Here is a 17165-nt window from a genome sequence, read left to right on the forward strand (position 1 = left end):
AATTACTCATATAAGTCCCTGAGCCACCACATGCAATAATTATGGCTTTAAAGCAAGATTTTCAAAAGCTTTAAGGTAGCTAGGAACATAAGACTCATAAGAAAGAACAGTATTTTCTTTCTTATGTTTCCACAGGCATTTTTAAAAACACAACCTGTGCAACAGTAACCTGTACAGCATACCACAGGATCAACAAATGTGTGATTTGGAAAGGATGCAAAGCATGAGGTGTCACTCTTACAGCTATTATAAGAATGACTGTAAAACCCATATATTCACAAATGGGAGCTCCCCAAAACAACAAAAAAAAGGATATACGTATCTGTCCTCTAAAGAAGAAAAGCACATCAGTGGGTCATTACCAATTGTGAGTTCTCATCCCTGTAATTTGCAGCAATATCTTGGTTTTCCATAGCTCCTCCCAACAGCCCTGTTGCGTACGTCCTCAATGGCTGATCAGCCTCTCGTGCCCACTTAAAAAGATTTTCAACTATGCCTTCCTAGAATGAGGAAAGTAAGAAAGTAATGCTAACAGTTATACTTCAGTTTTCCCTCTTTGGTCCCAAAGAAATCATCTGTTGGTAGCAATTCTTCTTGTCTCAAGTAATGAGTAATGGGTTGGATTTCCTGCTGATTAAGTTATGAATTAACACTGCAAGTTGCATAAAACTATTCCCAGGCATCAGATACCTGCGATCAAGATTTGCACGCCTGCAGAAGTCTTCCAAAGTGGAAATTCAACTTACTACCTAAACTTGTGTTTTGCCACTTCTTAAGTGGATTAGCCAAACAAAAGAACACCGGGAAAACAAACAAACAACCGAAAATGCGAGTTTCGCTCATGTAAATCTCCAGCAATTTAGCAGATTTCAAATGACCGATGCTGAATTCGTACTGAGTAGAATAAAATTTGGCTAAAATTCTTACATTTCACTAGAAGCTTCAAAGCTTACTAGGGTCAAATTGAGAAGCCACTTAAATAAGCAAGCTAGCTGTTGCCAGAGGAACAGTTTACATTAATGATTACTCATGAACCCAAAGAACAATTATCAACACAGTCACAAATCCAGAATGGTTTGAGAAAAGAGAAGCAAGTGGAAGTATATCAACTGTTACAAATGAAAATCTTCATGTTAAATATAGTTAACGTTTTTAGTTGTAGCAAATTAGACACTATTTGAACACAGCCTATTTGAACACAGCCTAACATACATTCTTTTATCCAGGCTGAATAAGTGTAAATTAAAATAGTCAATTAAAATACAATGGGTAAGAATGGAAGATTCCATTTTTTTTCCCCTTCTAAATCATTATGGGACCTTGAAGTAGCATAAAACACATTAGCTTAACAGGGATCTTGCACATGATTTGGACCACTATAGTTACAACATGATAAAAGATCAGCTAAAAGGAATGATGAGCAGGCATGTATTTCCATGAGAACTCCCAGCTCATAGGTTTTTAAAGCATTGCTTGTTATATATTTAAATTCACGTTATTATTTATATGCTCTCAAATCACAAAAAAAATCAATGAGATAGGTTTTTAAATACATTGGCCGCCAGAGGGCCTCTTTATGATTGGAATAATACAAACTCTCAAAACAGTGCACTTGGTTAACTGTCCTAAAATTTCCTACATTCAAGCACACAAAGTTACAGTATGGAACTCAGTAGAGATTCTCTAGTTAAAAGAAAAAAAAATCCTTAAATGTAAAATATGTCTTAAAATTTTAATTTCAATTCACATAGAGATTTATCATCTCAGATAAGATGGGACAGATTCTCTCCCAGAGATAGAACTTCAGTCTTTCTTTTTACTGATTTCTCCTGTTGGAGGAATTCTGGGGTATATAACACACTAAGTTTATGACTCAAGTCTTTTTATAAATGATACCTTTTCCTGAAAGACAACAGCAGTTTCCAATCCTGGCATAATGTCCAGAAGAAGTCGGCAGGCAGCAGTGTTTAGTGGAGGTTCTCTGCTTGTCATCACATAAGCATTCACTAGCTAGAGAAGATGAGGAACAGCACTGGCTTGAAATTAATCTCTGACCAAAACCAAGGCAGTGAAATTTTTACAACTCCCGCAACAGCAAAATAATAAAATGACAGATATATGTAAGCCCTGGATCCACAAACAACAAGTGTGTTAACCTGCTCTCTCCAATGCCTTAAAAGTTGAAATAACAGGAAAATGGAACAGCTGAAAAAATATGCACTTCTTTAGTGGCATCTACTTTTGCTTATCACTTAAAAGCTACATGTAAGCAATCTGGCAGAATTCCTACAGCAAAGTATACTGATACAGATATTTGTAAGGAGATGAGGGAAACAGACGATCTAGCAATAAACTGATGTTACAAGTGTAGCAAGACAAGAGGAAAGTCAGACTTTTGCCTCCTAATTCTCTCCCTAAGTCTCCAAGAACTACTATACTCCTCTGCTCTTACAGGCAGTCCAGCATTTCCAAGTATTTAAAGGGAGAGACTCCAGTCATGAGAACTGGTAGTATTAATTCTCATTATGAAAGTTAATTATGCTTTTAAATTTGTATTACAGGAGCATTAATTTCTTTACAGAGTGATAAACTTTGAGAAGAACTAATTCAATTATTACTATAAATATTCCAGCACTCCCAAACAGCTTATAAACCCCCTGCTTCCTTGAGTCACTTTAACAGTGGCAAGCAAGTCACAGTTTAAGCCCAATTTAAGAAACACGGTTACAAAACAAATAGTTCCAACACCAGCAAAATTGAACAAGCACAAAGTATTCAGAAATCATCAGAAGGTGGCAGGGACTGCCAGGTGCAGTTCTCAGGACAAACCTACCGCATTCATGAAATCATCATTCTTGAAAAGTATCCTTAGCAAGTGACCAAGCATGCACTCCGGGTCCGCTCGACCTGTAGGAGAAACAGAAAAAGATTACCTAGCTACCTCAGGACTTCAAGACTGATACTGAACTGCTACTCGCACAATCGATTGTGCAATATTCTAGTTAGCAAGACTGTTCTCATAAGGAAAATTACAGGAGAAAGAGTAAAAATGAGTAGCCTAGTTAATATTTCTTCTAGTAGGCATTACCTCTGCAAAATAACGTCTTACTAGTCAAAGCATAACAGATCTTATTGGCCCAAGAGTGTTGAACTGTCATTTCTGTAAACAGTGAAATTGCGGATGTCAGTCAAACTGCTTCCAGTAATTTGGACATAAAATCATCTCAAAAGAAAAAAGAAATACAGAACAAAAAACATCCCTAAGCACTACACTTATCCAAAGGCAAATTCAAGGCAATTCAAAATAATTTGAAATACACTGCGCTCTGTGTCCACCTCAGAGACAGTATTTCACACTAACTGCAAGTTGTTAACACAATCATACCTTTATTTCATAGATCAACCTCTGAAATACTCTTCTGAAAGTCTCTCCAGGGCCTCAAAATGTTGAAAACAAACTTCAAAAGTGTCAGATATCAACACTACAGAATACAATACCCCAGCCTGAAAGCAGTATCAGAGCTTGATAAGCAGCAGAACACGTCCAGGCTAGATTTTGCTTGCTTTTAAATACGAGTTAACTAGGTACTAGTTGAGATAGAATTCGGGTTGCCAAACACATTCAGTAAATCTTACCTGGATGTCGGTCATCAAATGGGTCTGGATCTCCTTTGCGGTACTCTTCAGTCTCCTTCTCAATCAGCTCAGACATTCTACAGAAAGAATAATAGAATATGAGCAGAATCCACACTCAGTCTTGTCCCAGTAGACAGCTCCTCACAGTTTGTCAATATATTATAAAACAGCTCATCAGCTCTCATTTCAACTGTATTTAGTGCTACCAGAAGATTTCAGACTGTCTGCTAAAGAAGAATAAGGAAAAAGAGACTTGCATTTTGTACTTCATTCCGATCTAGCCCAAACACACTCAACCCATATCAATGTCCCAGTGATGCACAAGCATACTGCTCTGGAGGGAGCTGTCTGCCAAAACTCCAAAAGGAGAAGCAGTGAATAGAGTGAGTTTTCCTCCCAGGAAATAGGTAATTCCATCTCACTTCACTTGGTTCTAAAGAGAATGAAAATAAAACTTATCCTGCCAGAAATCTCTCACTACTTTAGAAAGCTCTACTGAGAGATAATGCAGGTGGGCCAATACCTTTCACTTACTCACATTAGAATCCTTGTTACATTCTACAACACATCCTGTAAGAAACTCCCAATATTGCACTTAAAATAAAATAAAATAAAATAAAAAAAATCTGCCTAACAGTTGGAGAAGGCACTAACAATAAAGCAATATGATTGCCTCAGCTTTTATTAGTGAGGTTCATTTTATAGAAGACAAGAAGGCATAAGGGGCTTGTGTTATCCTAAAAAGAGACCATCACTCAGTCTCTCTCTTGCAGTAGGGTAAGTCCTGAATGGGTGACTTAGTCCTTCCTATTCAGTCTGTGCAGGGGCACCTGCTCAAATTAAAGTTATTCTGTTCTTGATGAATCCCTTCAGCTCCATCCAAGCTCATTTTTTTACCACGCGTGTCAGCTATTTTAACAGCTAGGCCAAGGAGAAACTCAGTTGGCTACCAATTCACAGAGCTTCAAATGTATTAAATGCTCCTCTCTATCTGCAAAACTATCAGAGGCTGTTCTAAAGTTCTGCCTTTCCCTACATTGAGAAGTAGTCTCAGCAGATACAAGAAATCCTATGCTCTTATTCACTTAGAATAAGCAACACAGGAATTAATTATTTCTATTTAAAAGAAATGAAGAACAGGAAGAACATCTCGTGGTCACACAATAAATACTCCCATAGACATGCCATAAGTCTTTCTTCAACAAGCTTTTAAACAGAAGTATGCAACGTTTGAGGTGAAATAAAGACTAGGATTTAAAAAGCATTACCAAATTCATCTTATTCCCTTGGTATAAAACATCATTGCCTCCCCTCTACTGAAGTCTAGAGTGGGGTGCAGAACCTACTGTCAACACAGCAGTTTAATACAAGGGCTTCATACCTCAGGGCTAGTGAATTGACTAGAGTTTATTATCAGGAAGGGAAAACTGTGGGAAAGCTGCAGGAATTCCTGGAAAAATATTTGTCTTTCATTTACAGATTTTCCTTCCAGAATGCCACTGACTTCTGCTTCACTCCTGTTACTTTCCAGAAAATACCCTGTGCTGCCAGGAATGATTAGAGACAAAAATGTACTTAGTCTTGCCTTTGCGAACTACACTGATTTGCCAGTGTGCCAAAGGATGATGTTATAAAGCCTGCCCAGATTGCAGCAACAGCAAATTACCTTATTGGGAACAAGAAGGGTACTTCTGCGCTGTTCTCCAATCTGACAATTAACTTTCAGTAAACTGTTTATCCTGTGGGGTTCTAATATTTACTTTCAGTAAGCCTGAATCTGAAGAGATGCAAATTGTGTCTCTTGCTAACAGGTGGCACAGCTTGAGCTCTCACAGATTTCTGGCAAAAGCAGTTACTTAAGTACTCCACTGCCAGCTCCTTTTTTTCCCCCCCCTCCCTCTGTAGGATCTAATAGCTTGAGGCGTGCCTGCTGACAGACAGCTGGGACAAATGGGGAGTTGAGGAGTTGAACCTCAGACTTATCCGGTCTTTTTAGGTGATAATCAGCATTTTGAAAGATTGCCAGAAAGGACTGACAAGCAGCATGGAAAGCAAGTGTAACATACTTATCAGTCCATCCTGTTTAGGTAGGCAGCCAAACAGCATGCCAGTTGAAGCTGCTAACTGGTCCCAGGGACAACAACATTATTTCAGCCTAGATGAGACAGGCATATAAATCGCCGATTACAGTTTTTTGAGAGAAGTAGGCACAAACTCTTGACCACCAAAAAAAAAAAAAATGCCTCTTTAAAACTGACTTTAAAAGGGAGCGTGAGAGGGGGAGAAATCAAACTTGCTTGTATTACCCCTCTCTTCATTAAAACATGCCAAGGTGGCTTCCGAAAGATTCTCACCTAGCCCACAATCTCAATTCTCAATTCAAAAAAAAAAAAAAATAATAATAATATATATATCCCTTTCCCCTCAACAGTTCAAGTGCTAAGTCTTTTCAGCCCTTTTTGTTTGTCTTGGATGAATCTATCTAGACAGTTTGTCAGTTCTTCACTGAAGGGAGAGAAGAATCGAATAACTAACAACGTTCATTCCATTTTCATAACACAGTTACATGCAAAGTGCTTTGCTGAAAGGGCTTTAACAAAAAACAGTTCACAGAAGTCGTTGTGTTGAACCTGATTCAACACAAATTGCACCCACACTATGAACTAATGCTTTTGAAGGATCATTTCAACCTATAATTGAGAACCATATATTACATATTTGTCATTTGCTGACCCTGTTTGCTTACATTCATACCTTCTGACAGTCCAGAAAACTAATTTATTAGTTAATTAATCCAGAAAACAAACTTATCTGGAACTGACAATTCACCTGTGGCCTGTAAGCTACCACTACATGGTTGTTACTGTCCTATTATTGGTGAAAAACTCACAACCATACTCTCACATACACTGCCTCAGCATCATGTTTAATGGACTCTCCTCCAAACAAGGAAGTTCTCTCACTTAGCTCAGAGGGCAGAAGGAAGTAGAAAAGTGTCACTCACCAACAAGTGTGACCACAGCTTCCTCTGTCTTAAGCCTAAAACAATGTGCAAGAGCACTACCCTGCCTCAGTACATCAGCTAACAAAAGCTGGAGATTGTAAGCACTCATAGCATCTCTTCCAAAGATTCTTTTAAACCAAGGCTATTTTTGAAATCCTGTACTCCAAGCAAAAATATGGCTTTCACTGATACCTGAAACAAAGTAAATCTAGTATCTGCCAGAGTCGGCAAATCCCCCTGCTATCTACCTTAAATAAATCTCCACTAAAGCCAAAATATCCAAGCTTTCCTCATCTGATCAATCTGCCTGCTGCACAGAAATCTTAGAGAATCAAGGCGGTGAGGGGGGGGGCTATCAAACTTGCCTGGGCACAAATAAAGTATGGAATTCAAAGAGCTGAGGAGCAGCAAGTGCCAGAATACTAGACACACAAGAAAATACATCTTTAACTTAAAATTCAAATTTCTTTAAATTTCTTAGAATGCAGTAACTTTTTGGCACTCATGTCCGCAATAAAAAGTCTGGAAGCCACACATATGATTCTTTCAAGGCACAAATGAGGCAACAAATACACAAAGATACACTAAAATATGTCTCATTTTTTCAGGAAACCCACTCATTTTTATGGGCTTAAGACTGGCATTTTGCTGCTCATCTCCCTCTTCTGTGCTCCCTCTTTTTTAAGTAACAGAAACAGCAAAAAAAGTTTTACCAGCTAGGTGAGATACAGCACAGATCTGTGCAAAGAAGCTCCATTAGTCTTGTGCTGTTCCCATCAAGGGCCAGCTCAGAATTTGAGCACTGAGGTGCCTCACCCAACAACGCAGAGCAGTGCAGCCCAGAAACCTGGGTTGTTCTTAAAGTACCAGCAAGCATGTTAAATCCTTCTGAGAGGCTTGGCTCGAAAAACCACAAATGTAACCGATATTCTGAATGTTCTTCTTGTAGTAGAAGATGTCTTATCAATAATGCCGCTACTAACACCTTACACATCTCCTAAAAAGTAATTTATTGGCCCAGGGTATATTTTCCTCACACATACAATACATGACAATGCTAGTCAAACAACGACTGGTTTAAAAAGGAAAAAAAAAAGAAAAAGAAAAAAGAAGAGTTTTAACGCCTCCCTTTAGGCATACCAGATAAGCTTCAATAAAATCTTCTCTATATGATCCCCTGAATTCATCCTATCAGTTCTCTCTCATCCTTTCATACAATCTGACCAGTGTTATTACAAGAACAAACCCACCTCTACCCTACCACTCTGGCGAAACATTCTCCTTCCTGAACAACATTTCACAAGTTTCAGGTGAAGACATCAAACTTATCTCAACTATTTAAAGACTCTCCCTGACTCCTGTTATTTCAGAGTATTAAATTCATGTTTCAGAGGCAGTCTGCCTAAGAGCTTTGCAATATAAAGTTCTTACTAAAATTATTTAAATACTACACTTACTGAACAACTTTCAGACCAAAAAATATGAATTACCAACAGCTAATCGGCTATTTAAAAATCTCAAGCAAAAACATAGTAAAAGCAGCTCTCAAGCAACTTCAGAGTTTTGAATTTCAGAATTTATGTACTGGAACTTACCTGGTGAGGATAGGGACCATGTCTTGCCCACTGCCATGTTCTTTCTCCCATTGCTCAAGCAAAGCAGTGAGCTCGGCCTTGGAGTCCACATGCCCAGATCCTGAAGTCATGGCTTAGCCTGAAGCAGAGGCAACAAACACACAAAAAAGTATGAAGATCAGCAAGAAATCCCACACAGGTTTGATGGACTCATTCACATAATCTAAATCAAAGATTAAAAATCACTTGGAAGAGGCAGGTAAATATCCAGCAACAAAGAATGAGAGAGAAAACCAAGCAACAAAATACTGCTCAATTTCACTTTAAAAACTGAAAATTTCTTTCTGGTCCTTTGGCTGAGAAAAGAAAAGAATATGTGCATATTTTGTATAACAGTCTTAACTGCTGCATGACAATCTTAACCATGATGGGAAGTAACCCTAGTTAAAAGTGTGTTCAGAATTAAAGCCACTTAAAAGTCTACCTGAATTCTGAATATCTGAACACAGGCTGACCTGAGTTAGTCCTCTTTGCTGCTACTCAGGGACTTACTTGAGAAATAACAAAGTCAGGGCAGCAAGATCACGATCACCATCATTATGCCAGTTTAACATCCTCCAGACAGCAGTGAAAGTCAGGTGAATCACAGGAGGGAGCACTGAAGCATTACATCAGGTTTATCAGTTTTTAGTTTCAAGCCAGCATTTAACAGAAGATTTATTTCCCCATCTTCAAATACAGGCTCCCCCTACAGTAATGGGTGTCTTGTTAAGGTACCATTTAATGAATGGAATTCTCACTTAGGTTGTATTTAAGCCTCTAAATCACCTAGATTTTTTTTCCAGACTGATAAAAATCTACTAGAAATATTAACAGATCAAACTACAACATAATCCATCTCAAAATACCGCCAGGCCCTTAGTCATCAGCCTGAAAGGCTGGGTTTGATGTGAAGAGACATTACTTTATTGAAAGACACCGAGAAAATCTGGAGGAAGCAACATCCAATCCTAACGTCAAAGTAGGCCTCGTATTGAGAGGCAGGGAGGTGGGAAGTGGAGAAATCAAAGCAAAAAAAAAAATCTCTTCACATCCAAAAATGCACAAAAATGTCCAGTATATCATTAACCATAACATGGCCAATATCCATCTTGCCGTGAAATTTAATATTTGTTGGTCATACGTAAATCAGAGAAAGAACTTTGCAATACAGTGGTAAATACAGTGATGTCATGTTTAAGGCAGTGACATTTACTTCAACTGCTGAAACATGTATCTACAGTCAAAGGAGAGACTATAAAGGGACTCACAGTTCAACATACACTACACAAGCATTTATAGCCCAGGTTCATTCTAAAAGTGGAAAAACAAAAAAACACTATTTGAGTGTTGGATACCCCTAGCTCACTTAAAACCTCTTCTCAATCAGGGAGTAAATGAACATCATCACAGCTCTACCTCCTGTCTCATAGGTGCTTTTGAATTTAATGTATTCTGACTGGTTAGCTAAATGCAAGACAATAAATGAAGATAACCCACCTGAAGATGAAACTGCAGAAAAAAAAGTATCAACCCAAAGACTACAGAAAAAAAAAATAAACCTGCAGCTACAAGACATCCAGTCTGAAGAACACCATTTTAATAAGTTCTACATAAAATGAGCATATGCTAACAAAAAATTCTACATAAGTATAAAGAAAAAGAACTTTTTTAAAGTGAATAATGGTAATTACTTGTCATTTATTTAGAGCATTCACTACCCATTCATCACAAAACTAGACTGGTAAATTTGATGCAAAAGTATAAATCACTTTGGAAAAAAACACTGTCTGAATGCAAGCAACAAAAAATATCAAGATTGCTCACACAAGCCCCTTTGGAAAAGAAAACTATTCCAAGCTCATAAAGGCTCTTTCCTTTTTTCATTAACTCAATAACGCTTGTCAGCAGCATTTCTGAGCTTTTAAATGTTACAGATAAACAACATTCAGACAAATCTACTTTGGGCCTCAGAATGCAAGTGCTGCAACGGTAAGTGCATTGAGACACTTCAGCCATCTCCACCTCTACTGTATACCCAAGAGATGAAAAATGTGCTTTGTGACCCCCAAAGCTTGTAGAAGGTCTGTACAGGCTGTTCTGTAATTTGAAGAACAGTTTATTTCCTTTAACAACTCTTAATTATTCCAGCTAGAAAATAAGAACAGTTGCTCCAGCAATAACTGCAACAGGTCAGCAAAATTCCAGTCAGGAAGATCACACAGACATTGCTCATATTGCCCTGTCAGACATAGTGCTATCTTAAAACCAAGTGGAGAAAGCAAAATCTCAGCTCTCCCTAAAACCTGGAGCTCACTTAAAGCACATTACAGATCGAGGTATCAGGTGCTGATACATTCTCCTAAAATAAAGTTAAAAATAAAAGTGCCACTCCTTCCGAAATTGCACAGAAATGGAAGTAAGTATCTTTGCAAGGCTTATCACCTATATCCGAAGGCCTCTGTCCTCCTATCCAGCTTTTCAAAGAAACTTGACCACTCTAGATGGCACTGAAGAGAAAAGCAGCAATAAAATCCACCTCAGAATTGTCTACTCGCACAGTTCTTACATTAACACATACTAATTGTAAAGTATATATATGAATGGAACATGAGACAGGTAGATGACATTTTTAAATACAAGAATCAAAAACAATTGCAACTATGCTCACTTTCAAAAAGATCTAAAATCAAAGTAAAGAGCTTGAGAAAAAGGGCAAGATCTCAAACTCTATGAACTAAACTTTAACCATCAGAAACGTATCAAAGCTGTTGGAAAATGGGCCTATGAGAACAACTCTGAATCTCGCTATTTGCCTTCAACAAGCCGGCAAAGAAATTTAATCTTAAGCTGTTTTCCAGGAAGAACTACAACCGGGTGCAGCTATCTCATCTCGTATTTAAATCTATGTGTTTTTTGTAAAACAATTTTTGAAAAGATACAGTCCTACTATATGTGTCACTTACAATACCTAATAGATGGAAAAAAAAAACCCATTGCTTAACCAAACACTACTACTGTCAGAACATCACGTTTAAGTTCAATAAAATTGATATAAGCAAAACCTACACTTACTACAAAGGCTTCAGATTTGAAAGACAAACACTTATAACCTTAATTATTAACCAACTGTGAATATATCCACGGAAAATCCATGTGTTTCAGCATCTAGTGGTGCACATATTACAGCTTTTAACATTAAACATTCTTTAAGATTCCAATACCTTAGCAACATCACTGTGAACTTCTTATTTTTCTGAACATAAAATGTAAAATTCTGACAAAAAAAAAAAAAAAAAAAAAAAAAAAAAAAAAAGAAACCCAGAGAAGTGTTCAGATCCACATACTCAGAGGTACTCACACATTTTAGAGATCTCACTTTGCTAGGAGTCATACACCTTAGTACATAGGTTCTAAAAAGCTTAGAAACACAAGTCTCACTGACCTCTAACTGCAAACCTTGATAAGAGATAGTCTAGTTCAAGCAATTCAGCTTGAACTTTTTGTTCCTCTACATATTCGAGTGTCATACTGAGTGCAAGAACAGCACAGGTCATTCACTTACAGATTTTGTGTTATGTTCATAAAAAGGATTATGAGGTTCTGAACACACTGACTTCAACACAGACAAGCATTTTAAAGCATGAAACCTCTTAAGTGAAAATAAATTTAAAATCTGAAAATCTACTGACAGCTTGGTTACTTGGGGAACAAGTGCAAAAACCATACCTTAAGAATGTAAAAAGAAAATGAAAGAGACACATTAAAAAAAAAAACATAGCTTAGTTAAAAAAAAAATAAAGATCAATTTTAATCAACTTTGTTGAAAGACTGTGTTTTTAAAATCAGATGCGGGCAGAAATTACAAAAGAATTTGTGCATCCACATTTATAGGGCTAGGTCAAATTTTAATAACTATATTCTGGTCTAGCTTAAATAATCAAGTTTCATATTGTTCTTAAACATGATTTTTAGCATGGCTGAGAAGACAACATAGATGAGAAGTCTACAGAAATAATATAATTCTGTAACAAAAAATTATGAACTCAGGAAGCAGTATCTAATTAAACACATGGCAAGCAGATCAGCACATTTGTATGTTCTTTCCATATTTATGTTTTAACACAAAAAAAAATCTTTACTTTTTAAAAAATGCCTCTCATCAAAGGGGTAATCTTTAAATAGAGGGGATATAAGGCAGCTATTTGGCTAAATCTGTTGACAGCCAGAAACAACTGTGCCAAAGTTAAAGCTGAAGGGTAACGATGGCAACATAACTGTCAACACTGACAGTTCACTTGTAGAACAAAGTATGCCACAATCCTATCAAAGCCTTTCCAATCTCCCGAGAATAAAATCACATTTTGGCATCACACTTGAGTGCAGCTCCGAAGTCTTTACTTATTCAACTTCGCGCTTCAACTACTAACACAAATCTAAATTGGCTGAGTTACTACAGAACAAGTTCTTAATATTGCTTTAAATATCTGTCAAAAAAAAAAAAAAAAAAACAAAAAAACCAAAAAAACCCCCATGTTTTTACAGCTCGAATATTTTTGAGGCCAGCTGGAAACATGCAGTTATTCAGTTTCCTGGATTTCCGCTTTTACCAAATAAACCTGCAACTACATGTCGGTTAGCCAGGGCAAGCACAAAAAACAGGAACAAACTTCTGCCACCTGCCAAGGCAGGTATAAGGGCGACGCTCCGCTTCAGCGTCGATTATCTCCTTACATAACTGTGAAGGAAAACACTAAGTCCTTACCTAGGAGAATGCAAAGACTTTATCTACCTCGAAAAAAAACAACACGCTGCTCGCGACGGCGAGCGGGGCCCTGCACCGCACCGGCGCGCAGACACCTTTCAAGGGAAGGCTGCTCACTCGGAGAGCCGCCGGCTGGAACCGGAGGTTGAAGCGGCAGCCGCCGGGGCAGCCCCCGAGCCGCCGGGGCAGGCAGCCGGCGGCGAGCCCCGAGCGGCGCCTCCGCCCGGCCCGGCCGCGGGGGGAGGGAGGGGGGAGCCGTTGGGGGGGGGGGGGCGGGGCGGGAGCGGCCCGGTCCCCGGCTCCTCGCCGCGGAGTCCCCGCCGCCGGGGCGCTGACAGGCCGCGGGGCCCCGCGCGGCCCCCGAGCCCGCCGCCGCCTCGCGGGGCGCCCCCTAGCGCGGGGGCGGGCGGGGCGGGCGCGCGCGCAGGCCCCGGCCGCCGCCACCGGCTCCCTCAGGGCCGAGGCGACCCCCCCTCCCCTCCCCCGCCCGCGCGGCGCGGAGCGGGCGGCAGGGCGCCGCGGCCTGCGAGGCCGGGGCCCGGCTCCGCCCGGGGAGGAGAGGGGGTAACGCGGCGCGGCCCGCCCCACCCGCCGCCACATACCTGCCCGATGCCCCCGCTGGGTCGTCGCCACCGCCACCGCTGCCCCCGGCCCCGCGCTCGGCCCCGCACACACCGCGGCGGCCGCGATTGCTATGGCGGGCACACACTTTGCGCGTCACCACGCTGAGCGCCGCGTCACGGCGCGCGAGGCGGTGGCGCGAGGGGAGGGGGAGGGGGGGAAGGGAAGCGGCGCGGCCTCGCGCTCGGCCTCCCGGGAAACGGAGTTCGCGCAGGGTGAAGCCGGCGGCCGCCATCGCGCGTGCGCATCTCGGCGGCGGCGCCCCGGAGGAGCCTGGGAGTTGTAGTTCCCGGCGGGGCGCGCTGTGAGGGGCCGGTCTGTTCCGCCTTTCCAGGCTGCCGCCCCGATACCGGCCTATCTGGCGGCGCCAGGGCGGCGAGGCCTCGCCCGGGATAGCCAGGCCTCTCCGCGCAGATAGTAGGGTGGCTCGCTGCCATCTGGCCTTCCCAGGCCCAAATTTGCCCTCAGGGAGCACATGGAGAGTGTCTACAGCGCCGCCCGGGCCCTGCTGTGTTTTGGGGCGGCTTTGGGGGACTTCTGGCTGGGAAGAGGGCAGTGGAAGCAGCAGGTCCAGCGGGTCTTCCCCCGGGAACATGGCACGAATGGGCACAACCCTGATTCCAGATCAGTTACGACTTTTTCTTCCTTTTCCATGTCAAGGAAGGATGAATGCTGTTCGGTTGTGACTTGGTCACCCGCTTTAAGGTTACCTTCAGGTCAGCAATGGCTTGTTTTTCTCATAGGGCAGCTTAGAGAGGAGCAGTATAGGCAGGGCTTACACAACAGGCATGCCTGCCTTTGCGTTTTCCCCTAGAGCTAGTGAATTTAGGACTGGGGGGAAACCAGCCTGCAATATTCCTCTTCTGATCACACATTCACCCCTTGGGTGAGTTTAACACAGTCACATACATCAAAGGGAAGAAGCACAGCGCAGCACAGGCACATCATCTTTGTGACTGGATGAGCATGCGTAAAGAGCCACTGCGGCTGTTCTACAGGCCTCAGTGCTCGAAGGAGGTCCCACAGCACTTCACAAGCTGGAGAAGACAGCTGCCATGTGTCCTGCTGCTCCACTGCAGGCTCTGGCTTTACCAGTGCAGCCCTAGAAGCACTAGGGAGACCAGTGATAATACCAGCACGGCCTCCCACACCTGGGATTTCCATTATCCACTAGCTCCTGGGCCAGCACAGCCCCTCTGCCAGTCACCTTGCAGAGCTCAGGCACAGGGCGGTCACTCAGACTGTTCCTCAGCCACAGTTAGTGAAGAACCTGTCCACTACTGCTCTGGGCTAGGTCCTGAAGTGGGAGATAAAGACATCACCACTCCTGCAAACAACCATGATTGAGTTGTTTTACCTCTTCCCTTTTCTTGTGTGCAAGATAGGAGCATCATCCTATTTCTTCCCAGTTAAATGGCAACGATTTTTGCTAATGGCAGCTGAATCCCCAAGAGATGCTGAAATACCCCTTCAGTTTCTGTTCTGGGGCATGTCTAAAAGAGAACAGGAAGAGACTAAAGGACCTCTTAGAGCCTGCTTGGGCCCCTAGGGCAAGCTTATGTTCTAACATCCCAGTCTTTTCTCCAAGCTTTGGAGAGTTCATCTTCCCAGTCTTTTCCCCTAATCATCCATCAGGAGAAGCTACACACGTGCATTCAATGTGAAAGAATGTGTGTACAGAGAAATCCCTCAGTGTTGCATAGCCCTTCCCTGTTTGCTTTCTGCAAGCAAAGCCTTCTTTTCTTCTGGGACCTTTTTCCTTGTGGAAGTAGCCTTGCCCTTTGGAGAGTGCTACATACTTTTACAATGGTAATAAGTAGCTGCTTTGCAATTTCCCTTGCCCCTGGCGTATTAAGTTACCCGTGGACAAGATCTATGCACTCTCAGTAAGATTACCATCTCCGAGGAGAAGGAAGACCTAGAAAGCTACACATCTCCCACACACCCCCATTGCTGGTTGAAGGATCAAAGGTATCAGATATGCCTGCAGCATTATTACCCAGGGAAGAGCAGCCTTACCCGCAGCTGTCTCTCTCCCCTCTCTGCAAGGCACCTGGCAGCCTCTGAACCAGCCACAGAGCTTTCTTAGAGGAGACTGCAGAAGTCAGCACTCCCATCTCCTTGTCACCTAAGCTCAAAAGGTTACAGGTAAGATTTTCAGCTCCTGCAACACGTATGTTGCACTAGAGATAGAGTCACCTCTCAGAGAAAGTTGGGATCAGACACCATCTTACCTGGGATCAGACACCGTCTTATCTGAGCAGATAAGGAGATGGTATCTTGTGACCAGCTGCTTCATTGCAAGAACCGTGTATGTTGGATGGATGGGTCAGCAAGCAGCCGCTCTCTTGGCAGCTCTGCTGCTGCCCCCTACAGAAGCTACAGTTTTGCAGGTAAGGCTGCTGCGCTCAGGCTTCCAGCTTCTGCATTTCCAGCTCTCAGAAGACCTTTGACTAGGACTCACTGCAGCACCTCTGTTCTTCCCATAGGATGCAAGACATCTACCAGCTCACTTCTGACCAAACCTAGGGCTGAGCTACCATGAGTGTTCCTTTCATTTAGCTTCTCCATAAACATAACAAACTCCCAGCTCTCACTGCAGTGTCTTCTGGTGATTGCCTGTCTATTGGCAGAAACTCTTCTCTTACCCAAGAGTTTAGTAAAAATTCAGAAACAGGGTCCTCCATGTGGGGATAGGCTTCACGCACTGAAATCACTTCCTGCTCCCTGAGAGGTTTCCTGCTCTCATGTTCATGCTACCCCCCTTCCTTTCTCTGCAGCTGTATAATCTCTTGCCCAGGCAGTGTTTGGACCGGTGCAAATTCTGCTACCATAGTTACAATAATTGACTGTGAAGTCTTGCTTAGCTGCAGGGTAACGTACATGGGAAGGACTGCAGCAGTGAGCATACTGGTCACTCTTGGGCCAAGGAACAGTGCAAATCCACCCATGCACTGGATGTAGTAATCGAACCCCCACCCTCATGTCAGCACTTTGCTTTATACAACCAAGTGCAACAGGAAAGAGAATATAGCTGTGGACTGGAGATCATGAAAGCAAAGAGGCCGGCAGTAAGCTCCTCCTGTCCTGTGGGCTTTTATGGCTGAGAGATGGCATAGGCAGAACCGATAATGTGCAAGGAGGCAAAAGTTATTGCTGCATGTTTGCCTGCATGGGCTCTCCAGCCAGAAAGACAACATACTCCCCTAGGATGGTCAGCGGATAGTAGCCACAACTTAAAGCTGAATCAAGATGTGAACTCCCTTCAATAAAACAAGCACTGTGTCTTTTCTCCCTGTTGCTGTCATATCCCAGATTAGCTCAAAATACTGTGATAAGACTAGCAATTTTCAGGCAGAAGATAAAACCACTTCACCAAGCTCTAATAAGCTTCTAGACTTAAGGAGAATTAATTGTGGAATCAGGGACAGACCAACCCTGGTAAGAGAAGCCGGGAAGATGCAAGCTGTGTTTCCAGGGGGCACCTCTAGTACAGTGAAGAGAAGTATGCGGCTGAAATATCTCA

At 42.1% G+C, this 17165-nt stretch overlaps 1 protein-coding gene across 6 annotated transcripts in view; it reads right to left on the minus strand.

Annotated features, from left to right (window-relative positions):
• DCAF1 (DDB1 and CUL4 associated factor 1) overlaps positions 1–13753 on the minus strand; it is a 55904-nt gene extending 42151 nt beyond the window's left edge. For 5 of the 6 annotated variants that reach the window (XR_009959723.1, XR_009959724.1, XR_009959722.1 and 2 more), the window contains exons 1-6: positions 13621–13753; positions 8236–8353; positions 3637–3713; positions 2834–2907; positions 1897–2010; positions 363–500 (exon numbers count right to left, since the gene is read on the minus strand). Coding sequence is in view for 3 of the 6 variants with exons in the window: in XM_062585969.1 (XP_062441953.1) it covers positions 363–500; positions 1897–2010; positions 2834–2907; positions 3637–3713; positions 8236–8345 (513 nt within the window). In the remaining 3 variants the exon portion in view is untranslated. Of the gene's footprint in view, positions 1–362; positions 501–1896; positions 2011–2833; positions 2908–3636; positions 3714–3842; positions 3864–8235; positions 8354–13620 lie in introns of those variants that run through there. The other variant, XM_062585971.1, reaches the window with a different exon arrangement.
• Positions 13754–17165: the final 3412 nt, after the last annotated feature.

The sequence above is a fragment of the Rhea pennata genome, chromosome 12 (genome assembly GCF_028389875.1).
Source record: "Rhea pennata isolate bPtePen1 chromosome 12, bPtePen1.pri, whole genome shotgun sequence".
Classification (NCBI taxonomy): Eukaryota; Metazoa; Chordata; class Aves; order Rheiformes; family Rheidae; genus Rhea; species Rhea pennata.